Source organism: Quercus lobata, chromosome 11 (genome assembly GCF_001633185.2).
Source record: "Quercus lobata isolate SW786 chromosome 11, ValleyOak3.0 Primary Assembly, whole genome shotgun sequence".
Classification (NCBI taxonomy): domain Eukaryota; kingdom Viridiplantae; phylum Streptophyta; class Magnoliopsida; order Fagales; family Fagaceae; genus Quercus; species Quercus lobata.
Genome location: NC_044914.1, coordinates 18,581,887 through 18,600,592, shown reverse-complemented (window position 1 = coordinate 18,600,592; position 18,706 = coordinate 18,581,887). Strand labels below are relative to the sequence as shown.

The 18,706-nt window shown below is 37.0% G+C and overlaps 1 protein-coding gene across 3 annotated transcripts; it reads left to right on the top strand.

Moving 5' to 3' along the window:
- The first annotated feature begins 1,461 nt into the window (after positions 1-1,461).
- LOC115968533 lies at positions 1,462-15,165 on the top strand. Of its 3 annotated transcripts, none has more exons than XR_004086757.1 (3): positions 1,462-3,115; positions 13,338-13,392; positions 14,947-15,165. XR_004086757.1 is itself a non-coding variant. In XM_031087946.1 (2 exons), the coding sequence occupies exon 1, from the start codon at positions 1,565-1,567 to the stop codon at positions 3,113-3,115; it is 1,551 nt and encodes a 516-aa protein (XP_030943806.1). In that variant the 5' UTR covers positions 1,462-1,564; the 3' UTR covers positions 14,947-15,165. The 3 variants fall into 3 exon arrangements, 1 of the variants encoding a protein (XP_030943806.1); XR_004086758.1 differs by lacking the exon at positions 14,947-15,165 and adding an exon at positions 14,370-14,937; XM_031087946.1 differs by lacking the exon at positions 13,338-13,392.
- Positions 15,166-18,706: the final 3,541 nt, after the last annotated feature.

Sequence of the window (18,706 nt, the reverse complement as noted above, 5' to 3'; positions counted from 1 at the left end):
TGGTGTGTGTATAAACTATTAATTGTAAGAAAAAAAATGTTGAACTATTTTTACATTTTGGACTTAAGGTTCGTTTAGAAGTTGTGCTTTATTTCAAGACCAAAGAAACAGAGTAGCATTTAATAAACCCAAAAACAAAAACTAGGCAGGGGAATGGAATGGGTTCTAACAATTCACACCATAGACTTGTAAAAATTTAATTTTTAATATCTATAAACTAGATAGAAAGAAAACAACACATAAAAATTTCATTATTTTAATTCTTTCTCATCTTGGGCTTTTATCAAACACGTAGAAGGCACCATATTTATAAACTACATAAAAACAAAACAAAGCTAAGAAAATGATACATTGAAGAGTGAAATGAGTCTTTGTAACATATATACCTTGATCAATCTTGGTCAGTTACAATGGTGGTGTGTGGATTCCAGCAACTACTTCAGCCATTGTTTACAGTCAATCGTACTCACTATTCATCCAAGGGAGAAGAAAGAAACAAGCCCAGCATAAGATTGTTCGAAAGACTCGTCCAATGATGCGGGAAGGGAGAGGGAAGAGGATTGAGCAGGTAAAATAAAATTTTGGGTTTTAGAAATTAGGTGAGAAGTGGCTAACACAGTTGGGGTTAGAAGTGGCTAATTGAGTTTGGGTTAACATGGTTAGAATTTTTCTAATGTGTTTCTATTAATTTTAACCTTGGTTTGATTTTCTAACAATAGTTAAGTTAATGGAAGTGGTGATGTGGAGCTGAGTAAAAAATAAAGGTTAAGTGGCGTTTTCCTATTGGGTGGCAGGAGCCGAAAGGACCACATCAGTGGTCCTCTAGGAGGTCCCAATAATTTCTTGGGGGTTGGGGGGGAGGGGGGATTCTAAGGTCGATTTTTGTCTCATTAATATGTTGCTTCCACGGGTGCCAATAATTGAAAGTCATGTGTCAAGAATTTTCAAAATAAAATATTTTTGGTCCAAGTTAGATACCACATTAGGATGATGTTAATCCACTTGGGATATTAACTAATGAAGATAGACGAATGATATAAAGTAAAACATTTAGCAAATTTTTTGGGACAAAAGGTGAACTTTTCGTAAAATTTAAGGAAATTTTTTTTAACCAACACAAAACAAGTTGACCAAAATGGTCTAAAAATCTAATTGGATATGTGAATTAGCATACTAAACAATTTGAATTAGAAATTGTGGTGAACCCATGTGTATTTTGACAACTTAAAATGCTAATTTAGAAATATTGTAAAATTAATAATTCACAACAATTTTACAACATTCCCAATTTAGAAATATTGTGAAATTTTTTATTATTTATTTTTATGTAAATTGCGAAATTATTATAATTGCATGGCATTACTTTTTTGAGGTTTTCCTAATGCTTCTGTAATAAAAAAAGAAAAGAAAAGAGTTTTCCGTTCAAAATAATCAAATTGCCTTAAAAAAAAAAAGAAAAAAAAGAAAAAGAAAAGAAAAGCAATTTATAAGTGCGAGTAAATTCCCGGTGGGAATAATATTCCGTCGAACGGCAAACGCTCACCTTCAGCCTCAGCCTCAGGCGATGAAGAAGCCGAGTCAACCCCCCAAAATCAAGGACAAGAATGAATCGCTCCTTCCCAACAACGAAAAGAAACCCCTTTCTTCTTCTTCTCCTTCTACTTCTTCTTCTTCCTCCTCTATATCCCCAAACCCAAACCAAAACCCAAACGGCACCGTTCCAGTCCCAAAGAAGATAACCAGAGATCTCCCCAATCTATCCGAATGCCACGCTTGCGGGTTGAGAACCGACACCGCCAACCCTAACCCTAAAAGGCAAAGACTCCAAACCTTGCGCAGCGAATGGCGCATCGTTCTTCTCTGCAACAAGTGTTTCCTCCGCGTCAACTCCTCCCACATCTGCTCCTACTGTTTTCTCCAAGCCGACCACTCCTCCTTCCGCTGCCGCCTCTGTAACCGCCGCGTCCACAGCCACTGCTTTCACAACAATCGGCACGTCGCGCCCTGGTCCTACGCTTCTTCCGATGAATTCTCCGTTTGCGTCGATTGCTGGGTGCCGAAGCCCATTGCGCTTTCCCGGAGTCGGAGTCGGAGTCAGAGTCAGAACAACTTCAAGGGCAATTCCGACGAGTCATCTAGGGTATTGCCTGAATTGAGTTCTGTCAAATCGCTCCAAGACGCGGCCAATGATGCCAGTTCTGTGGCCAAGAACAAGATCGAGGCCGCCGTTAAGGCCAGAGAGGAGGCCGTGAGGAAAGGCTTGATGGCTAGGAAGGCCGTGGAGTTGGCCAATACTGCTCTTGATTTGGTTGCTTCTGACGCTAACAATAAGGAGGAGGATGGGGTTTTTATCGATGATGTGGAATTGGCGTTTCGGTTGCACCGGGTTATGAATAGCTCCCCAAGGATTTCCAGCAACTTTTGCTCCTTGAATACCAGTTGCTTGGCTATTGTTCCGAGGTCGGCGGCCTCGGGGAATCCTAGCGTTTGTGGGAAGCTTCAACTTTGCAGTGACAACAAGTTGTGTGAAAATCCTGATAAAAGTGTTTCAGAACCTTCAGTTTGTGTTCGGCCTTCAGATGGGGATGGGAATTCTTCCAATTCAAATGGAGATGACAATACTATGGACTCTGCCAATCTATCCTCTGGTAATGAATGCAAACCTACTACTACTACTACTACTGTGTCTAAGGATAGATATAGGTTTAAGTATTGTAGATTCAAGCCTGCTAATGTGCCTAAGGATAGATATCGGATTAAGTATTGTAGATGCAAGCCTGCTAATGTGCCTAAGGATAGATATCGGTTTAAGTATTGTAGATGCAAACCTGCAAGGCCGAAGGATAGATATCGAGTTAAGTATTGTAGGAGAAACTTTAGATTGAAAACACTTGTTGATTGTAAAGAATCCAAGTTCTCTTGCGACGGGTTTGACCTGGTTAACGAGTGCTCTGCTTCTGCTCCTGCTCCTGCTCCTGCTCCTGGACTAGTTACGGCTTGTTCCAATGAATCGATGAAAATTTCCAATGCTACATTATTGCAGTGCTGTGTGGTTCCTTTACAACCTTCTGGTTGTGCAAGTGGTTCATTTCAAGACCAGTCATCAAGGCAATAGGTAAGAGAAAACATCATGCTTTCCCTATGTATATTTTCGTTTTAACTTGATCAGAAATTTTTACTGATTTCATTTTCCATAGCTTGTGATGTTCCATGAGGTGGTCTAAGTTTGAGTTCCGCAACTTCTATCTGATTTTGGGAATTTAGAGCGAATAGCTATGTAATTTGTTTCATAATTATGATTATTATTGTTTATCTTAGTTAGCATGTAGAACTTCTTTTTGAATACAACAAACCTCTTCTTCCTTGATCTTGACATGTGTGAAAGATATAATGTGGCTATATTGGAGGCAGTAGTTTTCTTCTCTTAATATTAATTTAAAAGTTTCTTTTGGTGCTTGCGATTTAGTTGAGTGAACAGAGTTCAATAAATTAGATAATATAACAAACCTCTACTTCGTCGATGAGCCCCTCTTTTGTGGCATAACGTCCATTCATGCTCCTGTGAGTACTGGAGAATGCCCAACTGCTTTGCTAGTGGGTAAATGCTCATCATTTCTTGGATAAATGTTGTAGCAAGTTGTAATTAACTGTGGGATTTTAGGATAATAAACTGGAGTATAGGTTTTGCTAATGCTATGGGCCAGAACTTTCGTGACATGCAAAATGATTTAGGATAAAACTCTTATCGGCTGCTGCACCTGGTTGGGCTACCCGTTCTTTTTCAATGATCATAATACTTTATTTCCCAAACCATATTCAATATCTAAACCTAATTCTACCAAGCCCAAGCCTTTTAAATTACTCATTTATAGAACTCAATCCTACCATTAAAAAAAAAAAAAAAACGGTAGGCAAATTCCTGAATCTGTTTATTTCAGGATATTCTTTATAAGCAGGGGAAACTAAAAACTGAGAGAAGCAGCTTGCTGGAATGTCGTTACAGCAGCTGTGAAGCAGTGTAAAGGTATTGAAAACAAAGTTTTGGTTTTCAAAAGGAGTAAGGAAAGGGTTATGTATTTAGGATAAAAAAGATGGCAAGAAAGAAGACAATTTGAAGATGTGAATGGCTCTGTGAATACTGAATAGTGATATGAACAATACCAGTGTTGAAAAGAGTAAGAAGAAAAGAAAAAAGTGCTGGGGGAAGTATGGGAAGGGAAGGGAGGGGAGGGCTGGGGAAGAGAGAGAGAGAGAATTCAATGGGAAATTGTCTAATCTAATATTAGACAATTTGATGCTACTCAGAAATCTCTAAAATTTCTGTCATAGGAAAACATTAACACTGAACAATGAATATCACATAGCAGCAATCAAGTTGAACTAATTAAAGTTCAAACTAATAAATCCATTCAATTTTTTTTTTTTTTTTTTTTTTTTGGGGGGTTGTGGGGGGGGGGGGGGGTGGAGATAAATAACGAAAGTTCATTAATCAAAATACCTAGGTACACTAGAGATGTACATGAATAGCAATACATCAAGCACGTAAATTACAAAGATCAAGCATATCTAAAAAATTAGAACATGGAAAAGTATTAAAAATAGAACTCCAATCTGGCAAAGTGTGGAGAAGGAAAGATTTAATCTCGAGAATAGACCTTTCCTTTCCCTCAAAGCATCTTGTGTTCCTTTCTCGCCAAATACACCATAAAACACAATGCGGGGCAGCCCTCCAAAAATCTATGTTTTGATATCTACCGAAAGGGCCTTGCCAAGCGGAAAATAAGCCAGTAACACTTTGTGGCATAACCCAAAATAGAACAAAAAGAGCTCACACCATAGACCATAGCTCAAAAGCAATGGGGCAATGAGAAGAAAGCAAGAGTTAAAATCTCATCTAAAGCGGCAGTCCATGAGAAGAAAGCAACTCTAGGTGGGATCTTTGAGCACCACACATGTTTCCGAGGAAAAAAAGTTTCAGGAGTCGAGGAAAGGGATAAGTAGTACTCACTAACTTTAAAACCCTTATTCTTTTCCGGCTTCCAACAAAGTTTTTCATGCTCCTCACTAGTAAGAGGCATAGAATAAATTAGGTTCAAAAAAGAAGTTAAAATTTCTAATTCCCAATCTTGGACAGCTCTACAAAAATAAAGATCCCAATGGAGCCTCTGATTAGGAAAAAACATGACGTCTGCAATAGAAGACTCCTTGTTACAATTAATGCTATAGAGTTCCAAAAAAGCCTCTAGAAGAGTACAATCCCCACACCATAAATGATGCCAAAATTTAACTCTATTACCAGTACCAACCTTGAAAAGTATGGATTTAGAGAAAGTTGGCCAGCCTTGTCTTATGGTTCTCCAAAGACTAATACCATAAGGATCTGTTACTCATTTTGTAACCTTACCACCCTTTGATAAATATAACTGCATCCAACTTGCTAGTCTTCACTCAAGTTTTTTCAAGAATACGGTTCCAAATTGCCCTATTCTTGGATTTAGCGCCCAATGGAAGCCCCAAATATGTCATTGGCAGTGAGGATCGCCTACAACCCAATAAGGCCACAAGCTCCCCCATATTGGACACCTCTCCAACTAGAACCAATTCCAATTTAGCTAGATTAATATGCAACCCTGACACTACCTCAAAATAAGATAAAATCTCTCTCAATTTATCTATCTGACTAGGAATAGCATCACAGAAAATTAAGGTATCATCCACAAAAAGAAGATGAGACACTATCAAGGGTGTATGAGTTCTGGAACCAACAGTGAATCTGGAAATGTATCCAACTTCCAGCCAGAACCACACCATCCAACAAACAACTTAAAGCCTCCATAACAATAGCAAATAAAAGTGGGGAGAGTGGATCACCTTAACACAATCCCCTAGAACTCCCAAAGAAATCATTAGGGCTACCATTGATCAAAATGTAAAATCTCACCATGGAAATACAGAACATAATCCATTTTCTCCACTGCTCGGAGAACCCACATCGCTAGAACATATACATAAGAAAATCTCAACTTGCATGATCAAAAGCTTTCTCCACATCCAATTTTCATAAAACACCTAGAACACCCGCCTTGAGCCTACTATCCAAACACTCATTAGCAATTAAAACCGAGTCTAGGATTTTCCTATCCACCACAAAGGCATTTTGAGACTTAGAAATAATAGCAGAAATAACCCTTCAAAGCCTATTAGCTAGCACCTTGGAAATGACTTTATAAATACCGTCCACCAGACTAATGGGTCTAAAATCTCATACATTTACAGCATCTATCTTCTTTGGAATGAGAGCAAGGAAAGTTGCATTAAGACTTTTCTCAAAAACGGCTTGGGAATGAAAGTTTGCAAGAAGCTCCATAATTTCCTGCTCTAAAAAGCCCCAACGTGATTGGAAAAAAGCCATTGAGAGGTCTGGGAGATTTATCACTGTTGCAACCTTTGATGACGCCATATACATTGTCGTCCTCAAAGGGTCTGTCCAACCAAGCAGCCTCCTCCTCAGAAATCCTTGAGAACTCCACTTCATCAAGGACAGGTCTTTGATCCTCATTCTCAGAGTATAACTGTTTATAGAAATGAGAGATGCATGCAGCTGTGGAACTTGTGTTTGATGTCAACTCACTATCCACCAACAAATTGTTAATGGTATTGAATCTTCTATGGGAGTGTGCTGTTCTATGGAAGAACTTAGTGTTTCTATTTCCCTCTCTAATCCAAAGGGCCCTAGATTTCTTTCTCCAGCAAATTTCTACCATAAGAGTTACCTTTTCAAGCTCAATGCGAAGGTCCTTCTTCAATATCTCCTCATTGTTTAAAGGTCTTCTATCTTCAATCAAATCTAGTGCATCAAGGTCTTTCCATAGCTTGTGCATCTTATCCTCTACATTCCCAAGTTCTTCCCAGCTCCATTTCTTCAAATCTATCTTCAAAGCTTTTAGTTTGCTAGCAATCCGAAAGCTAGGGGAACCTTGAAAAAGATAGGACTCCCACCAGAATCTCACTCTCTCCTCAAAAGGTTCAACCTTCAGCCACATGTTCTCAAAATGGAAAGGTCAACTGCCCCTCTGAAAATTTCCCTCTTCTAAAAGAATTGGTAAGTGGTTTGAGAGTAAACCTATGGAGTCGTCTTTGGCAAATATTCGAAAAGTTTTCCTCCCAATTAGAAGATGGAAGGAACCTGTCAAGCCTAGATTGCAAAGCCACCTCTCTGGAATTAGACCAAGTAAAATTACCCTCTTTTATTGGTAGATCTATCAGACGTTTTGAAATAAAGTTTGAAAACTCATGCATAGCAAATGAAAAGGAATATGAACCAAAGTGCTCTGATGGAAATCTCACTATATTAAAATCACCACCAATGCACCAAGGCACATTCCACCAACTATGAATTCCAGCCAACTCCTCCCAAAGCAATCGTTGATCACGATCAGAATTTGGACCATAAATACCAGTGAAAGCCCATTCAAGTTGGTCTACCACATTCTTGAATTTACAGGAAACAAAAAAAAAAAAAAAAAAATCCCATTGCTTCATCAATAATTCCATTCATGGAAACAAAAATATATTAGAATTCATCCAAAAAAGCAATAGATATGAACCTCTTTACTTTTGGGATGAAATTTTTCTAGATATGAATCTTTGTACTTTTGGGCTAACCTTTATACCTTGATATAGTCCTTACTAAATTCAGTCCCTACTTTTGGTGATTTGCTCATAAATGCTTTCATAGGAAAACTATTCAGGGTTCTAATCTTAACTTGCTAAGCAATCTCACCCAATTTGCTAAAGTAACACCTCCTTTAATTAACACCTGCTTTCATCCCAAAAGTGCAGAGGTTCATGTCTAGAAAAATTTCATCACAAAAGTTAACAGGTTTCTTTTTTCGGAAGAATTCTAATGTGGTTTTGTTTCTATGAATGGAATTATTAGTTTTTTAAACTTTATTTAGTTCAACTTGATTGCTTGTTTTTTTAATATATAATTTTTAATTACTGATATCACTAGAAGCTGGGGCTCATAAGTAAAGAGGTTCATGTCTAGAGAAAAATGGAAGAAAATATGATTTTAAAATCATACTTTTTTGTTGGCTATGTATTCATTGTTCAGTGCTGATGTTTTCCTATGACAGAAATTTTAGAAATTTTAATCATGGAAGGACACTCTCTCTCTCTCTCTCACACTCAAACGTTCTTAATTTATCAATTTATTGTCCTGCTGGTTGTATTGTATATACTGGATATTATGGCATAATCAAATGGTAGCTTTTGCTAAAGTAATTAAGGTTGACAATATTCTCTTAATTCCCTGGAGATAAATATTTGAATATTATGTTTACTTCATTAAAAAAAATGATTACTTTACTTTTATTTTTTTTGATAGGTAATTAGAGAACTATTATTAATGAGTAAAAAATGAATAGTACAAGTTGTTCATGATGATGAACAACAAGAAACAGATGAAACAAATAGCAAAACAAAAGAGAGGGAAATCAGAAAGTTAATCTAAGGGAAAACATAAACTCTGAAAGAGACGAAGAATCAGTAAAACCTCGACAATGAGATCACTCAAAAAGACTACGCTGGCATAAAACCTTTAAGGCCTTGTTTGGTTTAAAAAAAATGGTCACTCAATTTTCATCACCCATCACTCATCACTTATCACTCAGTTTTCATCACTGATCACTAATCACTCAAACTCTATTTTTTCCCTCACTCAAAATAAAACATGTTTGGTTTCATTTCTTGTTTCATGTAACTCAAAATTTTGCTGGGACCCATTTACTGTGCTGGGTCAGACGGATATATTTGCCTACCCGCGTAAGTTCTCTCTCCTCATCTTTTTCTTTATTCCTCTCTTCACTTCTCTGCCTTTACTCTCCCCTGAGATAAAAATTTTGCCCCTCTCCTCTCTTTTACTCACTGAATCCACCACTTCTCTCCCCCGCATTCCTCAAATCAGAAGGAACAAAGAAATGAGAAGCTCCCTCGCCTCGTCAGGACTGTCCAGCTCCGGCCATCTCTTCCTCCATTCGCCGTCGATCTCCCCTATACTCTTCTCCCTTCAATTTTCTTTCTTTCTTTTCATTTCTTTGTTTTTTTTTTTTTTAGATCAGCATGTTGGTGTGTGGGTATAGATCGGTTTGCTGGGTTTCGTGTGGGTCAGATCGGTTTACTCCACTCTTCCTCCACTCGCCGTCGGTTTGCTGGGTTTTATGGGTCAGATTGGTTTGCTGGGTTTTGTGTGGGTCAGATCGGTTTGCTCCAATCTTCCTCCACTTGCCGTCGGTTTGTTGGGTTTTATGGGTCAGATCGGTTTATGGATAGTTGTGGCTTGTGGGTTGTGGCCTGTGATGTGTTGGTTGTGGCCTGTGATGGGTGTTGTGGATGACCGTTGTTGAGGTGGGTTTGTGGTGGTGATAATTATTTTATTTTATTTTAATTTGAGTCGTGGTGGGCTGGTTGTGGTTGCAGCAGTGGGTGGTGGGTGGTTGTGATTGGGTTGGTTGTGCTGATGGAGTTGGTTGGGTTTAGAGTTGCTGGGTCTGTGTTTGGTTGATTTGGGGTTACTGGGTTTGGGGTTATTGAGTTCGGTGGTGGAGCTAGCTCACTGGGATGAAGAGGGAAGTGAAAATGAAACAGAGGAGCTCCAACGGTAATAACTCAGCTTGTTCTGGATGTGACAATGCACTGGCGAAGGGGCCCACAACTTCATTAAATTTACCGGCTTGCCACTGAACTCAGTTTTTGAGTTTTGAAAACAGGTGAAACCTGTTTTCTGTTTTGGTCACTCACATCCGTTTTCCTGAGTGACAGAGTGATGAAAACGGCGACTCAAAATGAATCCAAACAAGTGCTGAGTTTTGAAAACAGGTGGGACCCACACGTTTTGGATGATGAAAACAGAAAATTGAGTGATATCACTCAAAACTCTCCTCATCCAAACAACCTCTAACTCATCCAACGTCTTCTCCATGTTCTCAAAGGAGCGACGATTTCGTTCCAACCAAACAATCCACATTAAGCACCCTAGAATCAAATTCCAAACATTCGAGTTATGCTTCCCAAGCCACTGATGCCAACAAGATAACAATCCCGCCATTGATCTTGGCATAACCCAATGAATACCAAAAGCCTAAGCATAAGAGTCCATAAGGTATGTGTAACAGGACAATGAAGAAGAAGATGGTCTACCGACTCCCCATCACAACAACACATACAACACCGATTTACCAAAGGGTGACCCCTAAGCATGAGATTATCCAATGTGAGAATCCAATCGTGAGCAGTTGTCCACAAGAAGAAAGCCACTCGCTTAGGAATCTTTGGTTTCCAAACACCCTTCCAAGGAAACAAAAAATTTGGAGTACCTTGAATTGCTTGGTAATAAGATCGGGTGTCAAACTTACACCCCGAGGAATATGGGATTGGATAAACTGAAGTAGAGAATAAGATGCAACTAGCTCCCAATCTTCAAAAGCTCTACAAAACCTTAAATCCCACACTCTAATAGTACCTCCTTCCGGGATCCACAAAACCTCAGAGATGCAAGCATCCTTGGCAGCTGAACAAACATAGAGCTTAAGATAGAGATCTTTTAGGGTATTATCCCCAATCCACCTATCATGCCAGAAGCAGATACGGATGCCTTCACCCACTACAAAAGACAGATGCTTAGAAAAACTCTCCCACCCTTCATGAATGCTTCTCCAAAGGCCACATCCATGAGTCCTCTTGCACACTTTCGTACACCACCCCCCTTGACCCTCACCATATTTTGTGGAGATTACTCTCCGCCAAAGATGGGTAACTTCATGCCCACAATGCCACAACCATTTCCCTAATAAAGCTTGATTAAACGACGCCACACTTCTTATCCCCAAACCACCCAATTCAACAGGTAAACACACATTTTCCCAAGCCACCAAAAGATATTTGAAACTCCCCTCAGAAGACTCCCAAAGAAAATTCCTCTGAATACTTTCCATTCTAGCAGCCACAGCTTTAGGAATAGTGAAGAGAGATAAAAAGTACGTTGGAAGACTTGAGAGAGTACTCTTTAGTAATGTGAGCCTACCGCCCTTAGATAAATAGAGACACTTCCACCTTGATAGTTTCTTCTCCATCTTCTCCAAAATAGGATTCCAAATCGAAGCTGTCTTAAAAGAAGTTCCTAATGGCATCCCCAAATATTTCATAGGCAAACTCACCACTCTACATTGAAGAATACTAGCCAATGCAACTAGATTATTCACCTCCCTAACAGGTACAATCTCACTTTTCCCAACATTGACCTTCAAACCCATAAAAGCCTGAAAACAAGACAACACCAACCTTATGGACAGCAACTATTCCCTAGAGGCATCACAAAAAAAGATAGTGTCATCCGCAAATAACAAATGGGAAATCCGCACACCAACAACTTTCACTGCTCCCACATGAAAACCCCGAATAAGGTTATTCTCCTTTGTCTTCTTCAAAATTCTGCTTAACCTCCATTATCAAGAGAAACAAAAGCGGGGATAATGGGTTTCCTTGTCTCAACCCATGAGAGCTTCCAAAAAAACCTTCAGGGGATCCATTTACTAGGACTGAAAAACGAACAGAAGTAACACAAGCCTTAATCCACCCCCTCCATTTCAATTATGGAGGAATTTTATGTAACTGTGAGAGAATTTGGGGTTGGAAGCAATCAGGTACTTGGGGTCCTGGGGATTGAGTAAATCCAAAATTCACAATTGATCTGGGGATTTTAATCTTAATTGGACATTTGATTTGAGGGTTTATATTAATAAATAATTAAGGAATTTAGTGTTGATTTAGGGGCTGGGGAGTTAGGGGGCTGAAATCTCTAATTTTAAATTTGGAGGTTTCTAATTTAGTGTAGGGGTTTCAGTTTAGGCAACTTAATCTGTTGAGGCCAGGCGTGTAGGGGCTGTGAAAATTTGATAATTTCGAAATTTAAGTGTTAATTTTGTGAAGGAATTAAGGAATAATAAGGATATTAGGGACTGCAAGAAATAGGTGAACTACAATTATTGACAAGTGCTGAAATTCCTACAATTGATTCGGGGAAATGTAATCTTTGTAACAACTGATTTGGGGGGTTTTATGGGTAGACTAATCCTTTGAAATATGGTGCTGAAATTCATAGAGATCAGTGTTGAAATCCTTATAAATTGAAGTGGATTAATCTTTACATGGATTGATGGAGGCTAAGTTTCTTAGTGTAGGCATAAGGTTTGATACTTAGTACTTTGTTTGGAATGTGCCATGTTTTGCAGTTGTTTGGTACTGATGGAATTTCAGTGATATTAGTATTATTTAGTGATGATAGATGGTTGTTATTATGGTTAAAATATGAGATTTTAGTGACCCTTCGATATCCGTCCAGCAGTGCATGGAACAAGCTTTAAAAACTGAAAATAGGCATGTTTGTGATGAATGCATGAGAATTTTTTAAAACTGTTTTAGCATAAGTTAGAGATTAACGTTACCTATCAAAAAAAATAAAGGTAGAGATTAACGTTATATTTAGTGAGGACTGATGGTTTTAGGCCATAATTTTTCAGGTCCTTGAAAATGGACTCTAAGCTTAAATAATGTCCCAGTTTAGGTGATTTTTGTGAAACGAATTTGTGAAACTGATTTCAATAAGTTGAAACTTTATATGTAGTCCTAAAATATGTTTTATTACTTGTTTTTGTGGTAAGAAGGATAGAGTTGTGAATGTATATGATGGTGACTTATTTTGGATGCTTCAGTATTTAAAGAAAGTTGGGTTCATCTTCATTTACGGCAACCGAGTAACAAAAGTTTTGTAAGTTTTGGTGGACTTAAAATGAAGTTTAGGTACTTTAGTGGCTGCCTTATTGGGTTTGAGGAGTTGAGCACATAATTCTAGGTGTTTAGCCCTTTATCTAATAGAAGTTATATTTTTAGCTTCTAATTACTCTATTGAAACGAATTTGTGAAACTGATTTAAAGATGTTGAAACTTTATATGTAGTCCTAAAATATGTTTTATTACTTGTTTTTGTGGTAAGAAGGATAGAGTTGTGAATGTATATGATGGTGACTTATTTTGGATGCTTTAGTATTTAAAGAAAGTTGGGTTCATCTTCATTTACAGCAACCGAGTAACAAAAGTTTTGTAAGTTTTGGTGGACTTAAAATGAAGTTTAGGTACTTTAGTGGCTGCCTTATTGGGTTTGAGGAGTTGAGCACATAATTCTAGGCGTTTAGCCCTTTATCTAATAGAAGTTATATTTTTAGCTTCTAATTACTCTATGTTTATTATAACTATCTGATAAGTGGCTTATTTTTAATTAGGTCCTAATTGATATTGCTTGCTCACTTTGAGATAACTTTGATTGGTGAATCAAAGGTAAGTGCACTTTGGAAAAATGACATCTCTTAAGGTGTATGTTACATACAAAAATTCAAAGAGCGAATTTTCCAAATTTGGAATCATTGTTTGTTATAGATAACATAGATTTTATCCTTTTATTGTACCAGTATTTTTAAATTATAAAGATTAGAAAGTTATGCAAAAAAATTTTCATGAGAAATATTCACTATGTTGTATTATATGAATTTTATTTTATGATATAGTTAAGTAAATCAGTAAATGTTTTAAAAGGGTCAGCTAGATTGTTTACAGTAAAAGCCAACACTGCATCAAGTGTTAACCATTGTTTATAGTGGTCTTGTGCATTGTTCCCGATAGCTTTCAGAGCTACTGTTATTGTTATTTTTGCTCGTGAGTTATTATTCTTATCTACCTCTCGAAGGTTATTGTTCCTATTTTCCATGGGATTCATCCACCAACTGTTTAGCATTTGTCTAGCTTACGTTTTCTATATTAATATATATTATTTTATTGTTATTTACCATTTGTAAGTGGAAAATTGTTTTACTGTCATGTAAATCATTCTTATTGTTGTAATTAATTTACCCAATTATGGAATAATGTTGCAATGCAAATGCCTTCCACCAAAAGTGTAATGTCACGGGTTTGAGTCCAGGAACCTGCCCTCCCCCCCAAACACACAAAAGGGTCTAAGGTTGCCTACCAATCAGCTTTCATAGACCCCTTAAAAAGTAGGAATTTGTGCACTGGGTATGGGATTTTTTTATTAACTTTTTATTTTTATTTTTATGGAATTATGTTCTTTGTATTAATCTAGTGTTTATTGAAATTGGCTAATTTTAAGAGAATTTTTATTTATTTATCAAGCTATATAATTTTCACTGAATGGTTAAATGTTCCCTGTTTTACCTTTTGTATTGAATAACTATTTATCTATTCTAAATGGAAATGTTCTGTAAAGTTTAATATATCGCTTAAATATTTATTTTCAGTTTAAAAATGCCGTGTGATATTCTATCTCACTAAGTGGCTGAGCTCACCCACTATCTCTCTCCACCTTTTAAGATTAGTGTAGTGAACTTTCTGAAGACAACTGGTTAGTGATTGTCGCAATTATACAAGTAGACTACACTTAGAAAATATATATATAAATTGAATGTTCTGTTATGATTTTGGGATTGTAAACTTGTTAATTTTTATTATTATTTCAGGATGTATTTGGGAGTCTTAATTTTCATGTTTTAAGTTCAATGAAATGTTGGAAGGTTAACGTTGAAATATTGAAATGACAGTTTTGGTTGTTTATATTTTAGGCATTTAGTTATGCGCTATTCTATTATTGGAAGTTAGTGTCCCAAAAATTGCAGGTTTTGTCATATTGGCATTACGCTGTAAATCAAGTCAATGATGATTTCTAGTTTACCATAGTGCTGGATTTCTATCAAATTATGATGGTTTCTCTTCATTTCAGTTTTCAAATTGTTTCTATTTTCTTTTCCCTTCTGGTTGTCTCTTAGATTGAAATGCTAGAGTTTTGATTATGTCACAATGATTGCTTTTGTTTTGCAGATGTGTAATCCTGATAAATAGATTGACAAAACAAAAGTTGTGGAATAGCTGATGCTTGAGTGCTAACTTCTTGTAGTCACATAGTTGCTTGCGGCAGTAGCAATGTTGATACTAGGATTTGAAGAGACTTGTACAAGGAATTGAAAGCTAGATTTAAGTAATGTCCTTTCATATAGGAGGTAGTTGTATAATTGGTGAGTTATCTACTTGCATTTGTTTGGTCTGGGGGAAAAAGGGATTTTTCTTTTATTGGGGAGGGGGGGGGGGGGGTTATGGGGGGTTATGAAATATCACCTGGTGAGTTCTTTGATGAGTAGTTTTAATCACTTTGAGCACTCGAATTGAAGTATTTTTGCATTGTATCAATTAAGTTGTATTGATTCTTGTGAAGTTTCCACTTAAGAACTGATTACTTCATTTGCTTGTATGATAAATGCATAAATTTGAAGATGCTTGCTACCACTTGTCCCACCTGTCCTTTGTAGTGCCGTGAAAATGGAAGGTTCTTGGCTGGTTGCTGAGAATACTGGAAAACTTCAAGTGCAATCATCTTGGATTCTGTTCTGGTTTTTGAATCATCTTTGGTTTTCCTCTAGCTTATGATCAAATAGCATTTTATCATTGACCCTTTTTTAATCTGTCAGTCTTCCTTCTGTAGCTTTACTTGTTTATTTTTATATGTTTATTCCAATGAGACTGGCATCTCTGTAACAGAAATTTCTTCTCTTGTAAATCATTGACTTTCTAAATCCATTATTTATCAACTTAAAAATACTATCTTCTGGAGAATTTGGACCATTAACCCTTTTTTTTAAAAAAAAAAAAATTTAAGAAACGACCATTAGCTTAGTCTGGAACAGGTTTCTAGTTGTTAATTTGAAGCCAACTTATATGGATTCAATCCTGATAGATGCATTAGTGAAACTAACAGGCTAGTATATAGCCAGGTTAAATTACTATTTTAATTTCAGTCTGCCAACAGACAGCCATTTCCACTCAATTTTTCAATTTGTTGATTTATGCGATTGTGAATGATCTATGTAAAATGGTGGGTCGCACAAGGCAGTAAATATTCACCACTCATATTTGCACAAGTCAGCAAATTGTGAAAATGGGCATGTGGTTGTCTCTAGAATTATTCATTTAATTTCTCTTAGATATGACATGTCTTGCTGTTTTGATTCAAGTGATAGAAAGCCTCAAATTTCATTTGTGCCTTAAGTTTAGTTTGATATGTAACATAGTTGTGCAAATGCTTTTTGAGAGGTCATCCAATTATTTTGTTGAAGAAATGTTGAATTACTTAATCCTAGTTTTGATCAGGTGCAGATTTTGGGGTTGCACATCGTTGCCTTTATCCTTCCAGGCGAAGTAGAATTTGCAAAATCGTAATAGCCGAGACTTTTTCTTTGCTGAATAGTGAGCCTAATGGAGTGGTTTGTACTTACTTTGTAGTCATGTTCCTGGTGATAATCTACCTACTGAAATAAAGCAGTACACCAATAACACAACAGAAATAAAGCAGAAAGCCCATATGGTTCCCTTCTTTTCTTTTTCTTCTCCTCTTTTGGCAGTATGGGACTCGAAACTTACCCATTCGCTAGAGGTGCTTTTATTCATTTACCAGTATTTTAACCCAAATGTACAGGCCATTTTCTCTGGTCTCTTCTTCTTCCTTTACTGGCTTTATTAGAGAAAAACTTGACAATATGCAGGTACGTTCACTTGGGAGAAGTAGGGATGGCCAGAACCCACTGGGGTAACAGGTACCCGACCTGATAGTTCTGGGTATAACCTGATCTCTCATGGGCAAAGAGAATTGGGCTGGGTATTCTCCTGAACCTGATTGAGTCATGTTTGGGTATTTTCCGAATTCAATCCGTATTATTATTATAATTTAATAATAATAAAAAAGAAAAAAAAAACCTTTCTGGCCTTTTCTATAGGGAAGCTTCGGTAAGTTGGAACAAAACTAGTAGAATATAGAACCCGATACAATTGCACAGAGCATCACCACAGCCAATAAGTGGCATGTGTCTGAAGCAAACCAATCATTCTTATTTTGGTGTAATTTCCAATTTCGGTGTTCTATTTTCCAACTCACACCTCAAATGATAGTTACAAATTTTTTGAACCAATAAATCGATCATATTTTAGTTTTTAGCCCAGCTTCCATCTCATTAGCAAGATCACAACAAAAAATGAAATACTACTTTTCCAGTAACCATTCTACCATAGATTTATGACCATCAAGAAACTATAGAAGAATAACACAACCACAGAGAAGATCTGATTACAAAAATATTGACAAACCTGAAGGTCCTGAACCAACAACAATCACACTAGCCGCAGAATACAAACATAAACGGCAAAATGATAATAGAAGAAACAAAGTAAAAGCCAATAAGTTTTGTAGCTATTGAGCAAATTGTTTTCAGTAAGCTTAATTATGCTTTGAAATTCCATCTTATGGCAGGTTTCTGCTCTTTTTTTTTAGTCCTTTCTATTTCTTTGTTGTTTCAAATTTTTTTTTTCTCCTTCCTTAAGTTCTCTTCTAAATTGATTTGTAACTTTTGGACCATGGTAGCCTTCCTAGTTTTATATTGGGGGTTAGGCTTAGGACCAGTATCCAGTAGTACTGGACCTATTAAGATGATGACATGTGTCCACTTTTAGACACGTGTCACCATCTGACTTGGTCCAGCGCACTAGATACACTGAACCTAAACCAAGTCCTTATACTGGTTTTGTAGAATTTTTAAGAGTCCCATTAGTTGAGGTTTTTAATCTGATCCATATTATTATTATTTATTATTTTTTTTAAAAGGGGGTTCGGGTCAGGTTTGGTATTAACGGGCAAAAAATTCAAACAGGCATCAAGAATGGACAGTAATTAGGTCTTGAGGTCCGAATATTCATGGATAAAATTTTCAGGTTGGGTTTAGGTATACCCAACCCAAACCCAGCCCATTGCCATCCTTTGAATAGATTGTAACCAAACTCTATGCTATAGAGTCCAAGTATTAGGCCGATAAAGATAGCAATAAACAATTCGAAGGTATTGTATAGCACCTTGGGAACGGACCACTAAGATTGTATGGATATTGTATTTTCGGCCTTGTTCTAGAATACAGTTGATAGTGACGTTGCTAGTTCTATGCTCTCTTGGCTGATTACAGGTCCTCTACCTCATCCTGTTAACTACCCTTTTATAACTCTCATACCCAAAACAAAAAACCCGGAGCACGTACATGAGTATTGCCCTATAAGCCTTTGTAATGTTCTCTACAAAAAAAAAATTTCAAAAGTACTTGCCAATGGATTGAAAAATGTTTTTCCCACAATCGTCACTGAACATCAATTGGTTTTTGCTAAGGATAGGCTTATATCTAATAACATTATTATTGCTTTTGAGACCTTACATTATATGAAAACTAAAAATTCTGGTAATATGGGTTTCATAGCACTGAAACTTGATATAAGTAAGGCCTATGACCGGGTAAAGTGGGTTTTCTTAGAAGGTCTTATGAGAAAAATAGGCTTCAATGAGCGATAGATTGGCCAGATCATGATCTGTGTTAGGTCTATCACATACTCAATCCTGATCAATGGTGACCACAAGGATTGATACACCCAACTAGAAGAATAAGGCAAAGAGATCCTTTATCCCCTTTTCTTTTCTTGTTATGTACCAAGGGTCTAAATGGGCAAATCAAACATGCTGATAAAGTGGGTGACATTCTGGCTTTTCTTTGTGCAA

Excerpts from the sequence above, each read along its gene's own strand:
- LOC115968533 (XM_031087946.1), top strand. The coding sequence starts at position 1,565 with ATGAAGAAGCCGAGTCAACCCCCCAAAATCAAGGACAAGAATGAATCG.